This window comes from Tetrao urogallus (genome assembly GCF_951394365.1).
Source record: "Tetrao urogallus genome assembly, chromosome: 7".
NCBI classification, from domain to species: Eukaryota; Metazoa; Chordata; class Aves; order Galliformes; family Phasianidae; genus Tetrao; species Tetrao urogallus.
In genome coordinates this window covers 35081789-35099948 of record NC_136820.1, presented here as the reverse complement: position 1 = coordinate 35099948, position 18160 = coordinate 35081789, and the positions used below count along the sequence as shown (strand labels likewise).

General features: G+C 43.8%; 1 protein-coding gene across 1 annotated transcript in view; it reads right to left on the bottom strand.

Annotated features, from left to right (window-relative positions):
* The window catches only part of GPR158 (G protein-coupled receptor 158), a gene marked incomplete at both ends in the record, with an annotated part of 175901 nt that extends 160184 nt beyond the window's left edge, over positions 1-15717 (bottom strand). Inside the window, 2 exons of the mRNA XM_079538527.1 lie at positions 2544-2649; positions 14870-15717. Of these exons, the coding sequence (XP_079394653.1) occupies positions 2544-2649; positions 14870-15717 (954 nt within the window). The remainder of the gene's footprint in view (positions 1-2543; positions 2650-14869) is intronic.
* Positions 15718-18160: the final 2443 nt, after the last annotated feature.

Here is an 18160-nt window from a genome sequence, read left to right as displayed (position 1 = left end):
GACCACAGAGGAAAAGAAGATTCTTAGGCTGTTTCTAGCAACTGCCTATCTCCAGGGTCACTGATGCCTTCTCTTCAGACACAATAAGGAGAAGCACTCCCAGCTGGCAAGCTACATTTTGGGGGATGTTAGTATCACCTTCTGTACATCATGAGACCTTTGTTGATTTAGTACTCAAAAAAGTCAAGAACAGATAAGAGGTTTCTGTTCTACAGATAAATTGAAAAGCCATTTACGCAGTAGCACTCTTCTCCATCCATGTATGTCATTAACACCTTGAGCTGTGAGCATTAGCTCATCCCACTTATACAGCATCACTCATTAAAGAATTCCTGTTCTCAAGAGCAACACTGCATATCTCTACTTTGGTAGACAGACAATGGGATTCAAGACTGAATCTGCATTTAAGTATCTACATCTAGGAGTTGTTAGATGTCTAAGCTGTGTTACTATAACAAAATCTAGCTAGTAAAATTGGTGAAGCCTGTTGGAGCAGCTAAAGACATGCATACCTCTTGCATAGAAGGAGCAGAAACAGAACTTTTGCCTGAGAACATATTTTATTTCCTTTTTGCATCACAGGAACTCATTTTTGGACTACAGCACTGCAGTAAGTTACTAAAACAAAACATGCATCTTTCCAGTATGAAAAACAAAACATTCTTTGTAACACCAGCCCAAAAACCAAGTATGAAGAACTGACCTGTAATGCACACTTTGCATTTTATGTTTAAAAACTGTTTCACAAGGCAGCTAGGAAACATCCACCATGCTCTCAGCAGGAGAGTGAAGCTCAGAATTCAGACGAAGCTCTGGATTAAAGCTGAAGGGACCTTCCCTCTTTCAGCGGACCATGCCACCCACATCAGTTTCTAATGCACAGTAAGCTCAAATCACAGAAGCAGCCTGGACTCTAACCTTCCATAATCCTGAAGGTCATCTTTAGAACAATTTCCTTTGCACTCAGTTTCCTACATTACACTCCACTTCTCACGTGCAAAGAGAGGAAGATGCATCCCCTCCTTCTCCAACTAATCATTTCAGAGGGAACAGATTCTGTATTCTTCTCAGGATATAGACTTAAAGATTTAGATTTCAAAGAGAAATGTAATTTTCAAATTACCTCCAGTATGCTTATATTCAGATTCTGTTTTGCTTAAGAACACACAACATGATTCAGAACCCACTACAGCAAACAACAGGCTCTGAACCCTTTCAAAGGGGCATTAGAACTGGCTTCTGATCCTTCTCCATTACCTCCATTTTCCTTAGATGTTCTTCTTTAACCTTAACTGCCACACACATGCTCCCCACCCCAGATTTTCTTCATAGTTGCAGGAAGAAATACAATTTACCATTCAACCCCCTGCTGAGGTTTCGATTCATAAGAAATTAGGAAAAGGAGGAGCACTTGTCAAAATACCTAGGTACAATTTCAGAAAGTAGCATATTAAAAAGCAAAAGTTTACTAAGATATCACAGGAAGTTGCACCTTCTGAGAAGAATGAGATATTGAACAAGTGTTACCTTGAATTCAGAAGGCAAAATTTGACAAAGCAAAAAAAAATTTGAATTTAGTCTTTAAACTAAGACTTAGTTGAGTCTTAGTTCTTAATGGTTCTTATTTCATATATAGTTTAAGAAAAAAAGAATTCCAGTGAAAGATAAGAAGGATATTTACAATAATTCTGAGATTTTCATGCTCAGATGAGGTTAACAGATAAATTCCTCAGATAGAAGTCTTTTCCTAAATTCAGATTTGGTTTTGATAAATGAGCATTTTATGACCAGGCAACTCCTAGCTTCTGCTAAAAGACTTCCAGCTTTTTAATTAAGCTTCCTGAAAATGCAGAAATACATGAGGCACATGTATCTCATAGATAGCAAAACTGCACCTTTGAAAACAACGTTACATGTAATAATCAAATACAGTCACTGCATGTATTTTGTTTTGAAGTTCCATTAAATACATAGATCATTCAGTCTGGCTCCCTCTGTCAATGTATCATATGATTGGCCAGACACAGGCTCTGAGGAGAAAGGGGAAGCAGGAAGGAATTGAACATAAACATTTAATTAGCTCTGTAAAAATACTGACATTTCTATTAAAGAACAATTATGACATCCAATTCTGTTATTCTTATTCCATTCTTCCAAAGACCAAGCCACTTTGAATAAACACCACCAGCATCTCAGTTACTTTTACTGCACTTCACAAGGTTGACCACTCAAAAGTAAAAATGAAAATAGGCTTTTAATGTATAAATGTAAAATAGTTTGAGTCAGATGAATTTCATAAATCATTTCACTATCCCTATAAGCAGATGTTTCTGTACAATAACTTACCTTGTTTTATTTAGTATCAACATTCCTGAAATGCAAGCATTTTTAAAACTCTTAAAACTCCGTGACAGCATCTTGAACGAAAAGATCTCTGCAGCTTATAAAACACAAAGTCTTTAAAATCATAGCATTTTTACTACAAAAACAATTCACAGTGGAAAGACTTAACTGAAGGGTAGCTCAGTTCCCTACAAACATACCTCAGAGTTGTTGAGATGACACCTGTGTGTTCCTGAGAACCACCCCTCACTCGAGCACTGGTCGATATCCACCTTCTGCAGATTTATGTCGACTTTAACAACACCTCTGGAAAAGAGAAAACAGCCTTGAACACAGTGACTACATCAATACGTTAAACTTCTTTATGATGCTATAACCTGCAAAGCAGAACTGCATTTTTCTTCTAAATACAGAATTTGATGAAGTGTCTAAAAAGAGAAATGAGGAGCTCCACATTCCCAAAGCCAAGCCTGCAGACAGATTCTTATGTTAGACCTTACTGAGATGCATTACAAGAACGCTAAATCTCATGCACACAATAGATGTAAGGTGACAGGTATGAGTAAGTTATCCACTCCAATAATTTAATGCCCTTCACATTTTACAATGCAGCAAAGAACTAAAATAAATACAGTGGATGACCTACACTTCTGTCTCAGACACTGCCAGCCTACCCCAGAAGCACACTGAGCATCAGGACCAGGTAGTACCCAGCACCGGGCAAGATTGCCATGCCGATTTTGCTCCAGGGAATGCTATTTGCCAAAATAATTATGCAAGAAGTCTTTTCTGTACTCTACCCAGATGTACACCAACTCTCCAGTGACTTCATATGCAAGAAACAAGAATTAAATCAGGGCCACTCACATTCTCCTTGCTTAATCACCACCATGACTGCATACACTAGTATCACCTTCTCCCCCACAGAAAAGCCTTATATTTCCACCCTTCCCAATTTCAGAAAGCTACAGCCATCCACAGATTACTTTTGCTCCAATATGTCCCACTTCTGATGGGACAGACAATGCATATGACTTTGCCCATTTCCCCTTGCCTTGGGGACTGCATGTGGCAATCTCCTCATGTTTGCACGTCCCAAGTGGTCCCCACCTCAGAGAAGGGCCCATGCACCTCTGCAACCCCATCACAATCCTGGAAAAGGCTGCTTTGCTGGTACCCCTGCAGCCCATAGACATGCATCCTACAACGGTCTGAACTATTTCAGTCACCTCGTTCATCTCAAAGCACCTCACTTCCTTTTGCCAAAGCAGTGCATATGTAAGAAATGTAATAACAGTGTTACAGAGCCATTTATTTGAGGAGTCACTTTGGAACAAAATCGTAACAAGCATAAAATAAAACCAGGACAACACTGCTCCCTCATATCTGGCAGCAGCATTGCCAAGTGCAAAGTGTCCATAATAGTGTATCTGGACATTCATCTTCAGACATGCTGTACAGTCAATGGAGACACAGAGGATCATTAAGTTACCTGATTAAGACTCAGGAAAATACATAGCTAGAGGAAGCTAGCACAGATGCTCTTTATCCCCCTTCTCTCTGCCTCCTGAGAACAAATAATTTCTGAGAGTATCCAGTATCACCAAACGAAAGCATTGGTTCTGACAAACTCAGCTTGAAATGGTACATGCCACATTTCTGGAAATTTACAGCTTTGTGCATTTCTTACACTTGTTTTGGACATGAGTCTGTCCAGGAACTGCTGGAATTAGTCTTCCCCCACAGAAAGTCACTCCTCCCATGCTGCAGGTGACCAATGACCTCAAGGGAAAAGCAGCCACACAGTACACCTTAGTGCTCTGCACTATATTTCTGTCAGTGCATTACCACCTTATTTAACACAGTGACATGGTATCTGCCCCACAGGGCATAAATGAACAGGTGCAACTTGTTTCTCAACAGGTCACACGCAGATCCCACCACGTAGGTTTCTGATTTATTCTGGACCTTCTTGAATACAAATACTAATGTGTGGGCTGGGAACAGGACCTGCTCCACAAGTTAATGAATTCTTTGTGGCTCCATAGTGAGATCTTGACTGCAGTCAGAAGGACTGGGGTTAAAGCAGCTCCTTGCCTTCTTAAGTTCACATTATGGAAAGACACTTTGACAAGTGTCTCAAGCATTCTGACTGCTCTAAAGAAGCCAGCTGACAGTTTATGTGGAAAGGAAAAAAGTGAAGATTCGCAACAGCCTCATCTGAGACTCCCTGAATACCATACAGAAGATCTGTTTCCTTTACAGGAAATGTACTCATGTACATTTTGTTTTTAAATGATAGAAGAAACTTTCCCTCTACAAACATAAGAGGAGATACAAAAATGAAAGTTATGAGTAAACTGATCACTGCTAGAACAGAAGTAGTTACAAAGCACTCTCTCCACCCAGCAAGAGTTTGCTACCTGGTAACCCTGGCCTTTTCCATGTCCTCTAACCAAGGGGTTGAGCAGCAGGCCCACCTTTCCTCTGAACCCAGTTTTGTTGCTAATGCACTTATATGAAAAGCAGCCAAGATTTTTTGTCTCTTGCCAGATTAAACTCCAGCAGGGCTTAGGTTTCCCCAAGCCCATCCTTGTCCCTGTATTATTAGGGTTACCTGACCATGCTTTCACCACTTGTGCACTTCCATTTTACGTTTCAGTTTTGTCCATGAAGGCTAGAAAGTTACCAACATCCTTCTTCCAGGAGGACAAAGTATTCTAACTTGAACGAATATATTTTTCATTTGAATTTCTGTGCAAAATCTGCTTACAAGAACACTTGCCTTTCAACAAGCTCATGTTCATGACCTCAATGCAAACATTTGTCTTCCTACCTATTCTTCTCATCTTCTGTTCTTGTGGCACAACCTGAACTTCTGATACAGATCTGCAATTATTTTTGAGTTTTAAGAATCTGTCATGAAAATCTACAGGAAAGAAGGGCAGTCCAGAAGTAGGACTATAAAAAAATCTCTCATGAAAGTCACTAGGCTTCCCATTTTCTTAACACAACACATCAGTCCTTTCTCACAGTACTTCTGCAATGTTTGTTTCACAGTGACATCACAGTTCTGCTGAGATAGCAGCAGGGTATTACAACAACTTGATGCATAATGCTTTCAAAAGCAAAAGGTTTAAAGTTTGTGTGGCATTTACAGAAGGCACCATGATAGCACAGACATACTGCTTTCATTGGGGATGCTTTGCCATTTTAAAACATCTCAGACTCATACCCCACCATTATTACCCAGAGTACATCAGTATGTACATGATGATACATTTCTGAAATTCATCTGTGATTAATACAGGAGCTGGCACAGCCTGGTTAGCCACCCACATTTCCAGTTATTTTTTGATTCAGCATTTGGAAAACTGAACATATGGAAGGAACACATCCTCCCAGTATGTATACAGATCTAAGAACTACCTCTAACTGCTACATTTATTGAACTAAATGGAAATAATTGTAGCTCTGCTACTTCAATAGAAGCGATCCAGACAAATGTCAACAGTACAGCAGTAGACTCATCTTGTCAGCCTAACACATTCACCCATACTGACAATGCTGCTGGCTGAACCCAAGCCACAGTACTAAGTTCATAACAATATTACTGGTAATTGCGGACCATCTGCCAAGTAAGTATATTTGGTTAATCTCCTTACAACTCTAAATATTTGTTTTCTGCCACAATTTTACAGCCCTTACACAAAGACAAAGATTACAAGTTCATGTTTAACATTTTGGACAACTACAGATAGGAAAGAATTAGTTGAATTGTACATAACAGATAATCATTGAAGGATGATGTCATCAAGGATTTTGTCGGATCAGAGGTTTGATTTAAGAGGCTTTTGTGTCTGTCTTAATTTCCAGTACCACTGTTTGTCAGCATTCTGTTTGCCTCAAAATCCATACCAGAAATTGATTTAAGCTTATTTCCCCAACCTAGCAGCTATCTTGATAGTTTATGCAGTTATAATATTTCAATGTAACATGTTGTAAAATGCAGACATACAGAGGAAATTTCACCCATACTGTCACATCACAGATGACCAGAAGGAACATCTTCCTGCTCTCCCAAACCAGCTTAAGCCAGGACTGCACAAAACAGCCTGCCAACATTTAAATGGTGATAAACAGTATCTTTGTCCTCTAGATCTTCAGAAGATTTTGGCACAGAGGCCACTACAGCTCAGCTAAGCAGGCATTCAAACTTTGTCTCCTAGACTTGCTCCCTTATTGCTGTAACTGTAAGAACTATAAGCAAACAAGACAACTCTATGACCAAGATCTGTGTAACAGTGTAGCCAGTTCTGCTAATATGCTCTATGTACGAAGGACACTAAGTCTACTAATTGTAGAAACCTTCTGAAATACAGAAATAAAGGAGAATATATAAAGCAGTTCGTTTAACACTATATACTGGGGAGAAAAATCACTCCAAGTCAAAATGAAGCCTTTCAAAAGCACCAGAAAAGCATACGTAATTTGTCATCAGTCAAATGAGATAACACTAAAACCTTTATAAGCATGAATCCTGCATGCCTCAGTAGAATTAAAATCTCTTCACCATTTGTTGCATTTAACTAGGGGGAAAATATTTAAATATATATATCTCATCACTGAGGGCTCATGCAGCCAAACAAATGCCCCAGGGCCACATCAAATGCCACATCGGCACAATCCAGGTACCTGGTGCATCATCATGTGTTGAAGCAGACGACTCATATTTAAACGTTTTTCTAAATTCTTTCTATCATATCCATTCATCTCCACACGTCATTGTTCAAAAATCTTCCTCAGCACAGAACCGGGAGATGAGACAGGTGAATTTTCACACAGCAGGTGGTGACGCACTGGAACAGGTTGCCCATGGAGGTTGTGGATGCCCCATCCCTGAAGGCATTTAAGGCCAGGCTGGATGTGGCTCTGGGCAGCCTGGTCTGCTGGTTGGCAGCCCTGCACATAGCAGAGGGACTGCAGGTAGATGGTCACTGTGGTCCTCTTCAATCCCAGCCATTCTGGGATTCTCTGCAGATGTCCTAAACCTGCAGATGTTCAAATAGCTCTCACTACTTGACACTTGAGTCTACTCCAAAATGTCTTCAGCTGTCCATCCAAAAAAATCTTGCTGTCCAATTCACAACAGCTGACATTTGGCTGCAAGTTTCAGTGGTGATCAACAGCTTTCTGCATGTTCAAAGTTACTTTTGAAAGTTAAGATTTAAGATTATACATCACTAAGGTGCCCCTAAAACTCATTACCTTCACAATGTGACAACCAGATTCAGACTGCTAGGATACACATATAACTTAATTCTGATCGGGCACTTATTACTGATTTCTTAATAGGACAGACAGACTCACCCAATTCCTTAGTCATAGCACAACTACTGCTTCTCATCCCACTTTCACCAAAGAATCAGCTTTCGCTAAAAATAAACTGAAAAGTAAGATACAGCAGTGAGGACAAATGAATGAGGATCCACCTGCAAAGAAAATCCCCATAGGCCATTTGTTACAGTACTAACAAGGGTTGAATACTTAAAGCTGAATCCTCTGTTGCCAGCAGAATTATATGGGATTTAAAAATCAAGCCTCCAGATTTATGGCATGCAATGCTGCCTGAGGACTTGGACTTCCCTGCGTTTTAGTTGAAGAACTTCCCAGATACTTGGAGGGGTGCTGAGAATTTTGCTAGAAGATAAGTTCTGTGACTAAGCACAACTTCATACAGGAATGAGGAAGTGTCAGCAATGGTAGGATATCACTTACACTGGATTCTTCATATGAAACAGGTCTTGGAACTAAGTTCAGGCTGTTCAGTAAGAAACTGACATTTCTGAAACATTCCTACTTCTGCCCATGGGGTCAACAAGAGGTAGAGAGAAAAAGCCTGAAGGAAAAGTACCACAAATGATATAAGAAAGAGCTTAGACACAAGAATAGCTTTGAATTCTAATGATCCTGTAGAGGAAAGATGGCCTTAGCACAAGCACTCTTCTGACTCTGCAGATTTAAAGTCAGTACAAGAATTTTAAAACTAAAAAGCCAAAGCCAGTTATCAGATAAGGAACACCAAGCAAAATCTTGAGCAGAAAATGTGATGGAAACCAAGAAGCATTTTAGGATCTTCTAGTATCTCAGAAGGCATCCTGATGTGAAATCTGCGAGGCTAGTGAGCACCAGGATGTAGGAAGAGCTCACAGTTAAGACAGCATTTGCAGAAAGCAAATTTTTTTTTTTTTATTAAATCCCTGCACACTTTAGAGCCAACAAAGCTCCTACTTCTTCGCTCTGGAGAGCACTGATACAGCAGAAGGCTGGGGATGTTCTTCCTGCTTTGTTCAACAGGTTCCAAACAAAAGTAGGTGAATCCAAACAAGCTTAGCAAGCAATAAAGAAAACAGTTGCGCACAGAACTATACCTGACCAACAGTGAGAAACTGAACACAGAGGGTTTCCAAAGTGTCTTTGAAACACACAAGAATCATGAATCTCCAAGTAAATGTCATGTAACAAAAACAGAAAATAATCATTTCTCTTCATGTTCTCAGAACTATTTAATGGAAACCAAAGTCACATTATACCATAGAAGACAAAATTAAAAACTAAAATCATGGAGATCAGATTAATCCACACTTATTAATACTTGTTCAGATACACAGATTGAAAAGATTGTACTGCTTATTAATAAATGGGATATAACCAAGATATGAGAACTCAGCATTTCCACCATTTTTTTACTGCCTCCTAAGTGCCTGCCAGAAGGACTAACCCAACACACCCATATCCTCGTTCTTATCTTTGGGAACACTTCTCAATCTCAGTTCAGATTCATGGACAGAATAAGAGGCGACAACCACAGAGCTGCATCTCAGATGCAGGAACTGCAACATGCCTATTCCCTTCAAAAGAACTCCGAGAGCCTGCTGTGCTGGAAGCCATACTCCAGGAAGATAGAGGAGGTCAAGAACAAAAGATGGGAAATAGCAGTTTGACCTAAAAAACTAGCGGCTCTTATTCCAACTTACTGCACTACTAACAACAGTTACATAGCACACAGCATGTATTCCAATCCTCTCCCAGTCAGATTTAGCTTCTTTCTTTACAAGGCCCACTGCTGAAGTAAAAAAAGGCTGAATCATGTTTCTAATAAGACTACTCTATTCCTTGTTCCTTTTCTTTCATTGTCTAGATTTTGTTCTCACCCATGACCTGATATGAAAGACACAAGCATCACAGACCGCTTTGAGAACACTTAAATACTGGGAGGTTCTATTAAAAGAAATAAATCATTGAGTAGGCATTTCTTGGCTCTCACCTCTTTTCAAGAATAGAAATCCAAAATGTTCAGTTCAAGGAAATAAATTATTCCTTTTCATGTTTAAAACCTGTTCTAAATCCACCCACATCTTCAATCATGCTATATGGGCCAGGGGACATTGCGGAACAAAACATCACTTCACCACTTTAAAATATTTTCAAGATTGTATAATAATGTACGCTGTCACAAAGATTTAGTGAGCCTCCTTAAACAGTTACAACAAATTGTTTTCCCAGTTCAATACAGAGACTAGACTGGAAAGATTAAGGGGATGCTTTAAGAAGTTTAAAGTCACAACTTAATCTTATTTAAAAACAAAACTACATGTTCTGGCACTCTTTAAACCCACTTTTATGGTTATTTTACCAATCAATTTAACACCTATGAAATACACAGCATACTCCCTAAGAAATTACTTATTTGTCATAATGCTTCTACCTCCCTGGTAGAATGTGCCTTCAATAACTAAGCACCCCATTATGGGATAGCACAGGAGTGGTCTGAGTTACTTCTAATAGTACAGTGGAAGACGCTGTATTGTGCTGCGTTTAGGGAAGAAATAACCAATAAAACTGCACACAAAATACCAATATTTGCACCAAGGCTTGCCTTCTAATTAATCTAAAGAAAAAGAACTGTCAGAAAGAGGATGTACTCAGCTACAGCAGTTGATTGAGCGAAACTTCAGAATGAAGGTATCCAGAGATATTCCAGAGCAAAACTCTTCAAAGAACATGACAAACTTCAGCTTGCCAATTATATTCCTTTCTGCCAAAGCACCCATCATTCCACAGAATCCTCCCAGCAGTCCTTCAGAGACTGACTGCAAAGACTGACCTGGATTTGGTGAAATATGGCAACACGGCCTTGCTAGAACATGGAGAAGGAAAAGCATCCCTGTATCCTAGAGATATTCTGACCTCCTACATGAAAGTAAGCAGTGACCACTTCCCAAAGTGATGACATACTACATCACAACATTAAAGAAAATGAGAGTAGCAGACAAGAGAACAATCTGAACTGCAGAAGCAATAGCTCATTCATCAGAGATTGGGAAAACTGATGTCACTGCACAATGCTGAAACACTGCACAGAAATGTGACTAACCATACTCAAGAAATATTGGAACTATTCTTGAGAGTAGGGACCATAGCAACAGAGAGCTTTGTGACAGGAGACCAGAGAAGGCAGGTTTGTTTAGCCTGGTAAACAAAGGTGAAGAAGGACCTGCTGCCTATAAATAGGTCAGGCAGAAAACATCAGCCGAGAGCTATTTCAGACAGAAGGCTGTTTTGGAACAGAAACAAATGGACGAAGGCTGACTGAATGAATTTAGATCAGAAATCAGAAGAAGCTATCCAACCATTCAGGCCAGTGAAGTGGAGAGCTAAGAGGGAAAACTACCTACTTAAGATGAAGCTGAGTCACCTGATTACATTAAGTGGGCTTGTGATGCAGAAGATTGGACCCTGTGATCCAGGAAGGTTTTAAAGGAAAAAAGCTCGTGCTCCTAGTAGTGGACTACTTGTACACTTCCTTTCCAGATCAAGAAGTAATCCTCTCCACAGCCCTACCAGACTGCTGCAACAATGAAGACCTCCCATCTCCCCCACAGGGGACAAGTAAGGACTTTTAGCTAGTGGAATTTATTCACAACATGAAGCTTTTCACACCTCTCCACTTCTGCAGGACTGCAGAGAGACCAGCTGGATCACTGCAAGCTGCAATGTGGCTCCATGTCATTGTACAGTATGAAGCAGCAGAGAAGGGTCACTGATGGATGACAAATACTAGCATGTTCCATCCTCTGCAGTACCAGAGCTGTAGAGCAATTAAATACATTAGATAGCAAATTCTAACTGCAAATTAGATCAGCTTAGAGTTTTGAGGAAAGGAGAAGGAAAAAGCTAACATCAGATTACTTTCATGTAGCAGCAAGAAGATTCCCAGGGATTGAATCTGTAGTATAAGCTGATGGGAACGTTGTCTCCCCACTTTTGGGCAGATCTCTGATCAGTGAGCGCGGACAACAGCAAGTCCTGCTAAGCAGCAGGGCAGAGTCACCACTGTCAGCTTAGTGCTGGGCTGATACGGTCCCACAAGCCTCAGACACTGGCAAAATTAACGAGCCTCTGCTTTCTCTGCTTCATCTTAATGTGGGCCTACAGATCAAACTTTTGCAAGGCAAATTAAGAGATTACATTCCCTCCTTCTTGGCCTTCATTTCACATAGTTTGGCTTCCACCTTGTGTGAAAGATTAATAGCAAGTGTTTACAAGAGCCTTGCCTGTGACAGCCACATCCTCTGACAGAAAGCACTACCTGACATTTCAATAGTGATGCTTGACTGTGACTGTACTTTCCAGAAGTCATTAACAACACTACTGCAGAAGCAGCATTTAAGGAACAAAACCAGAGATAATTATTAGTCTTGCCTTTATTACACTTGCCACTGCAACACCATACAATGCATCCATCTGCTACAGCAATAGAAGCAGGGGCAGTGGCTTTTCCTTCTATAGTCTGAGAAGACTTTTCTACAGAGAAAATTGTGCTCATGAATTTCTTACGCTGATGTACTATGCCATAAACCAAATGCCAGCCAAGAAGGGAGTACATAAACTGTTAGTTTCAAAGGGGCATGCACTAAACTACCATGGACGATCTCACACCAGACTGTTAAATGGAAGGAGCATGTAAACTGAGCCATGAAGGGTTCCTAACAGATGGTTCAGAGATATTTTGCTGAACCAATGCAGCTTTTGAAGAAGATGGAGAGTAATATATGCTGCTTCTAACCATATGGCCTTAAATAGGAATTTAAAGCTAAACCATTGTGTCACTCGGACAGATGGCAAGGGGAAATAAGGCTCATTTCAAGAGGGACATTATAGCAATTAGTACTAGCATTCTAATAGCTAAGTTTCAGCTTTTTATTTCACATGCTTAGACTTCAAGCCATTTATTCTCTCAGGAACACACAGAAGCTGTATGTCTATTAAGTACCAAAAACATGTGCACAAATATTAAGATGTTTCACAAGTCTTGGAAGAAGCATATTTCAGATTTACTATCTCCTATGTTGCAAAGTTACTTTCTCAACATCTCAAAACATAAGCTTACTAAAAAGACACCTAGTGTGTAACATACTCCAAACCAGAAGCACTGGAATCACCATTTAGCTTTGCCAGATTAAGTATGCATGTTCTTTTTCACCTGCTTCCTTACAAAGCCACCTGAAAACACACCGAGCCATTTTCTCAGAACTGCGTATCAACTCACCTCTGGATTTGATACAAGAAAAAAAATATTGTTAGTCCTAACTATTCAGCAACAACACAGGAGTTCAACCTTGTAGCATACCCCACTTCAAGGTCTCCTAAATACCAAGAGCTTCTCCAAGCTTCAACATGCTTAATGAATGTCTTTCAAAGTATCTGAACTACAACAAATTATTTCTTTAATTGAGGTCAATTCCACGTGGTCAACAGAGGCCAGAAAGCTCAGGAAGCAAGGCAGTGCCCTGCACCCAGGATGACCTCTACTGGTAGCTTTGGTTGGCCAGAGCCGCTCTCAGGTGGACCCAGCATGTTGTGTGCTCTGCACGTAAGAACTACCACCGCAGCAGCAACCTACCCCACCGAGATGACTCCCACAAGAGCTTGGCACACAGCCGAAATTGAGATCTGGGCTCTGCTGATTAACAAACCTTTCTAAAGTTGACAGCAAGGCTTTGTTCAGCTTTATGTCAAGATCTAATTCCTCAGATAACTGAGGATAACAACCAGCAGCTGCAACCCCATCTCCAGTCTAAACATTCACTGTTACATCAACTATCCCCCAATAAGAGAATATCTGCCAACACTAGCTTTCACCAGCACCCTTAAAATTGTTTAAGGATCTCAGACTACAAGAAGTACCCTGAACTCATCTGGAGCACTGCTGAGGTCCAGCAGAGCTCTGCAATACAACTCTTCTTTGATCTTGCAAGGAATTCAGCAAATACACTACAGATAAGGAGCCCCAGAAGTGTGAAAATTCCAGAGCAACAGGTAAGCCACAGAGAAATAACCACCCATTCTTTATTCAACAGATAACTTTCATGTCTAAGAACACAGGACTGCATTCACACGTATTTGACCCCAGTGAATTTCGATTGACAAAAAAAAAAAAAAAAAAAAACAAGTGTTCACATACACAACTGTATGGCAATCCAAGTGTGGGAAAAACCTCTTCCACAGCCAACAGCACAGTGGAAATCTTCATTGGCTACTGAACCACTGCACGAAGCAAAAATCTGTGCTCTCTTTACTCCCTAAGGAAAGAAAGCTGCTTCAGGGCAATGGGTGTTCCAGCAGAATTACATATAAAATCCATTACATGCATGGCAGTACTATAACCTGATATGCCATAACCCACAGGTTGCTCTCACTCTTCAGCCACATCTTTTTGCTCTTACAACAAGGCAAAAACACAAGCCTCCCTATGTCCTCCTCTCTGCTAGTCACAGCCCAGTGGCAAGCTGCTAGAGGTAACAGCAATAGAAAAATACATAAGTCTCCACATATGCCAGGCATCATCTATACAGCTTTGTAACGAGGTGGGAGTTCTAAAAACAACGCCCCCAAAAGCTTCTTAACTGCCAGTTTAGGCTGTAATCATATGCACTGGGAAAACCGCAGTTCCAAATGCTTATTTACCTACAAGCATATTGACCGCTGACCAGGCTTGAGCACCCCACAGTGGATGTGTTCTGAAGACCAGAAAATGCAGTGTCTCAACTGGTTAAAATCACAGCTGGCACTGAGCTAGTTTTCATTATGTAGCAGAGTAAGAAATAACAGCTCAGTAAACATATTTCTCTCACAGAGAAATAACCTGCAACCCACAATGCCTGCCATTCTGTCCACTCCAGAAGCATCACTAACATAACCCATGTACACACTCGTTTTAGTATCGCTGAAAAAAATGCTGTTTTACAGACTGAGATAAAATACTACCGAGCAACAGCTCCCTAAGGCACATGAAGGTGACGCTCAACAGGAAGGCCTGGGCTTGCACTGCGGTGTGACAGAGCATGTGGAGAGGGTTACAAGCTCGCCCCAAAGGCACATCACAACCATCCCAAGTAAGGGCAACACTGAGTACCCACCATGCCCCCTCCTATACAGAACACCAGAGCAGCCCTCCTCATACCTGAATTCGGGGACGAGGTTTGGTTGCAGTCCATAGAAAGCTGCTGAGAGAGTCACCAGCCAGCCGGGTTTGTAATTCCCGTTCTCACACTCCAGGTAAGGAGAGGACCATCTGATGTGGTTCTTATCAGCTGTGAAGCCCTCTCGCCTCTTCCAGCTGTTCTCCAAAGTTTTGGAGCCCGTGTTCAAGACCTTCCTGTGCTGATGCGGCCTCCACTTGCGCTTCAGGCTCTGGAACCACTCCGTCTCCAGGGATCCGTTAGCCAGGCGGTGAGCGGAGGAGGACAGGTCCTGCAGGTGGATCTGGTTCTCGTGCCTGCTGGCCTGGAGGAACACCTGGGGGGCAGAGAAGGGCTCCGTGCTGAAGGTGATGGCTGCCCTGGAGATGTTGGGATCCCCTTCCAGGAGGCTCCTGATCAGCGCCCGGTACCACTCCAGGTCCTCCTGCAAGTTCTGTTCCCGCGACTTATTGCTCTGCAGGATCATGTTGAGGAAGTTGGTGGCGTGCGTGAGGGTATCCAGGGCGCCGTGCAGGGACGGGTGCGAGACGAAGCGCGACTTGCCGGCCAGACTGGCCAGCTCGTAGCGCCCGGAGCAGTTGGCCCTCCGCAGCTCCCGAGAATCGCCGGTGTAGAGGAACGAGGCCACGTCCTGGGGCACCTCCTCGGCGAGCCGCTGCGCCAAGATGGTGCTCTCCGGAGAGCGGCTCCGCGGGGCCGGGGGCGGATCGCGGCTCTTGATGTGGTTGTAGATGGGCTGCCTGACTCCCGGCGCCCGCCCTCGGCCGGCCGCGGCTCCGAGCCCGCGTTGGGCCAGGAGCAGGAAGAGAAGGAGCCGGAGCGATGCCATGCCCCCGGCGTTCCCGGTCGCGCAGGCACGGCGGAATCGCTCAAGCCGGGCTTCGCGCAGGCAGCCGCGGCGCGGCGGCGACCGAGCGGCCCCCGGCCCCGAGTCACCTGTGGCGGCACCGGGAGCGGCGGCGGCAACCCCGCCCGCTCCCGCCGCGGCCCCGCGCTCACTGAGGTGCTGCCCAGAGGAGCGCGCAGGGGCGGCGGCGCCCGCGCCCGGCGCAGCGGCGGGTCCCCCCGCGCCGCCCCGCCGCCGCCCGAGCCCCACCGCTCCGCATCCTTCGGGCGCCGCTGCCGGACTGCCCCCTCGCCGCAAGGAGCGCACGGCTCTCTCCGCCGCCGCTTACGGAAAGCCGCTCACCGCCACGGCCGGCGCCTCACCGCCGACCCTTATAGGTGTACGGCGAGTAGTTGCCGCCCTGTGTGGCCGCCTGGGCTGTCAGTCAGCCGGCAGCCATTCACGGGGCAGGAGGACGGAGCTGAGGGAGGCGGCGCCACCGCCAAGAGGCGTCGAGGAACCTCGCCTCACCTGCTGCCGGCGGAGCGCGGCGCAGCACGGCGCGGGGCGGGGCGGGGCGGGGCGGGGCTCCATAGGGAGCCGCCCGCCCGAGGGACGAGGGTCGCGGGCCGGAGCCGCGCTGCGGGGCCGCGCGGGGAGTGTGGTAGCGACACCTGCCGGCCGGACGCGGAGCAGCCGTGTGGTGGCGGGCAGCGGCCGTTAGGCTGAGGCGGGCACGGGGCGGTCGAAGCGTCGGCGCTGCGGAGGTACGGGAGAAGCCTGTATTTAAACCCGTGTTTAAGTTTGCATTTGTTCTAATGCGAAGTTATTGCCCCGCCTGGTACTTTTGGATCGGATGTCCGTGAGGAGGCCGTCAGCAAAGGGTGGATTTTAGATGGTGTGCAATTAACTCCATTCTGGCTAGATCTAAAACTCCCTTTTGGAATTGCAGAGTGAGGAACAGAGGAGTAGGAAAGAGATCCTTCCCCCTCTCCCACACACACATGTGCATGCACATCCTATAAAGAGCAGATCTCAGCGCTGCAGAATGTGATCTAATTTTAAGCCCCTGACAAGATACATTTGCTGCTTTAAAACATGCTCTTATTTTAGAATTATTTGAAACTATTCTTAAAGGAATAGCCTAACAGCTAAGGGTTGAATAACTTTGCAGTCCAAATTTTTCTTGCACACAGTAGATATTCTCTGTTAAACATTAATTTACATGTAATGAAGTCCCCTCAGTGAACAGCCTATGAGGTTATTTAGAAACCAATACACTGAGCAGCTCAGATGCTGCTATTTACAGTTTAGCACAGCACAGGGAATCTGTGCCTCAAAGTCTGCACTGAACAAATACCTGAGGATGCATTGTTTGCTGGGCTAAGTGAGAAATGGGGCTTTTGGAAGGAATAGCTGTCAGGGCTGAGCTAAGCTAACGTGGAATCAGTTACTTGGTAAGGTATCAGTGACAGTACAAATGAACAAGCACTTTTTTCACAGTGGGCCTGTGCAGGTTCCCTTACTGCTGCAGACAGTCCAGAGTGTCATCTGCTGGCTGGGTGCACTTCCCTCCCGCATCCTGACCACTAACACCTGCCTGAATGGCACCATGCCTGTGGAATGGCCATCTTCCTGTACTCTCTCAAAAATCAAGCATTCTTCTAAAGTACTCACAGAGTAAATTCCTTTATTTCCTCATCTCATTGGAGTCCTCTCAAATACCCTTCTCCAGAAGTACTCACCTCTCCCGCACCCCCTTTTCCTTCGCTGACAGCCCCCAAGAAGCTCTTGTTCCCAGCACAAACCTTTGCCAGGAGCCTGCAGCCGAGTGGGCCATGGCACAACTCCAGCTGCTGCAAACTTCTCTCTGTTCTGGGGCATCTGGAGTCAGAAGGCTCTGGCTTTCCTGTTCCACTGGTGTGTGCTGTGTTTGCGCTCTCTGCTATCAAGATATGAGGAGAGATGGGAGATTTACTGAAGAACTTCCTTGCTGAGGGTGCCAGGGAACTGGTGCTGTTTCTGCATCAAGGTCAGAAGAGTTGTTTTTATCCCCCAAGGCTTCTTCCTGCAGTCACAAACAGCTACGATATCCAGCCGAACCCACAACAAGATACAGATTTCCCATAATTGCAAACATGCATCTACTTACAGCTCTGTAAAACCTGTGCTGTGGTACCCAAAGCCTGCCACTCACCAACCACATCCAGGGGACTGCAGTGGAACTGCTTCAGCCCATCCGCCAGCAGGGATACAGCAGGATCTGATTGCTGTTCTGCACATCTGAGTTGTTTGAACCATCATGGTTGTTCCAAGCACAAAGCCAGTACATGAAGGATCTCAACCGACTGCGTTACCTATTGAGCCAGAATCTCCATGTAGATATTGCATGAGCTCAACCTCAGTCTAATTACAGTGCAGAAAAAAATAGCAGTGCAAAATGTTA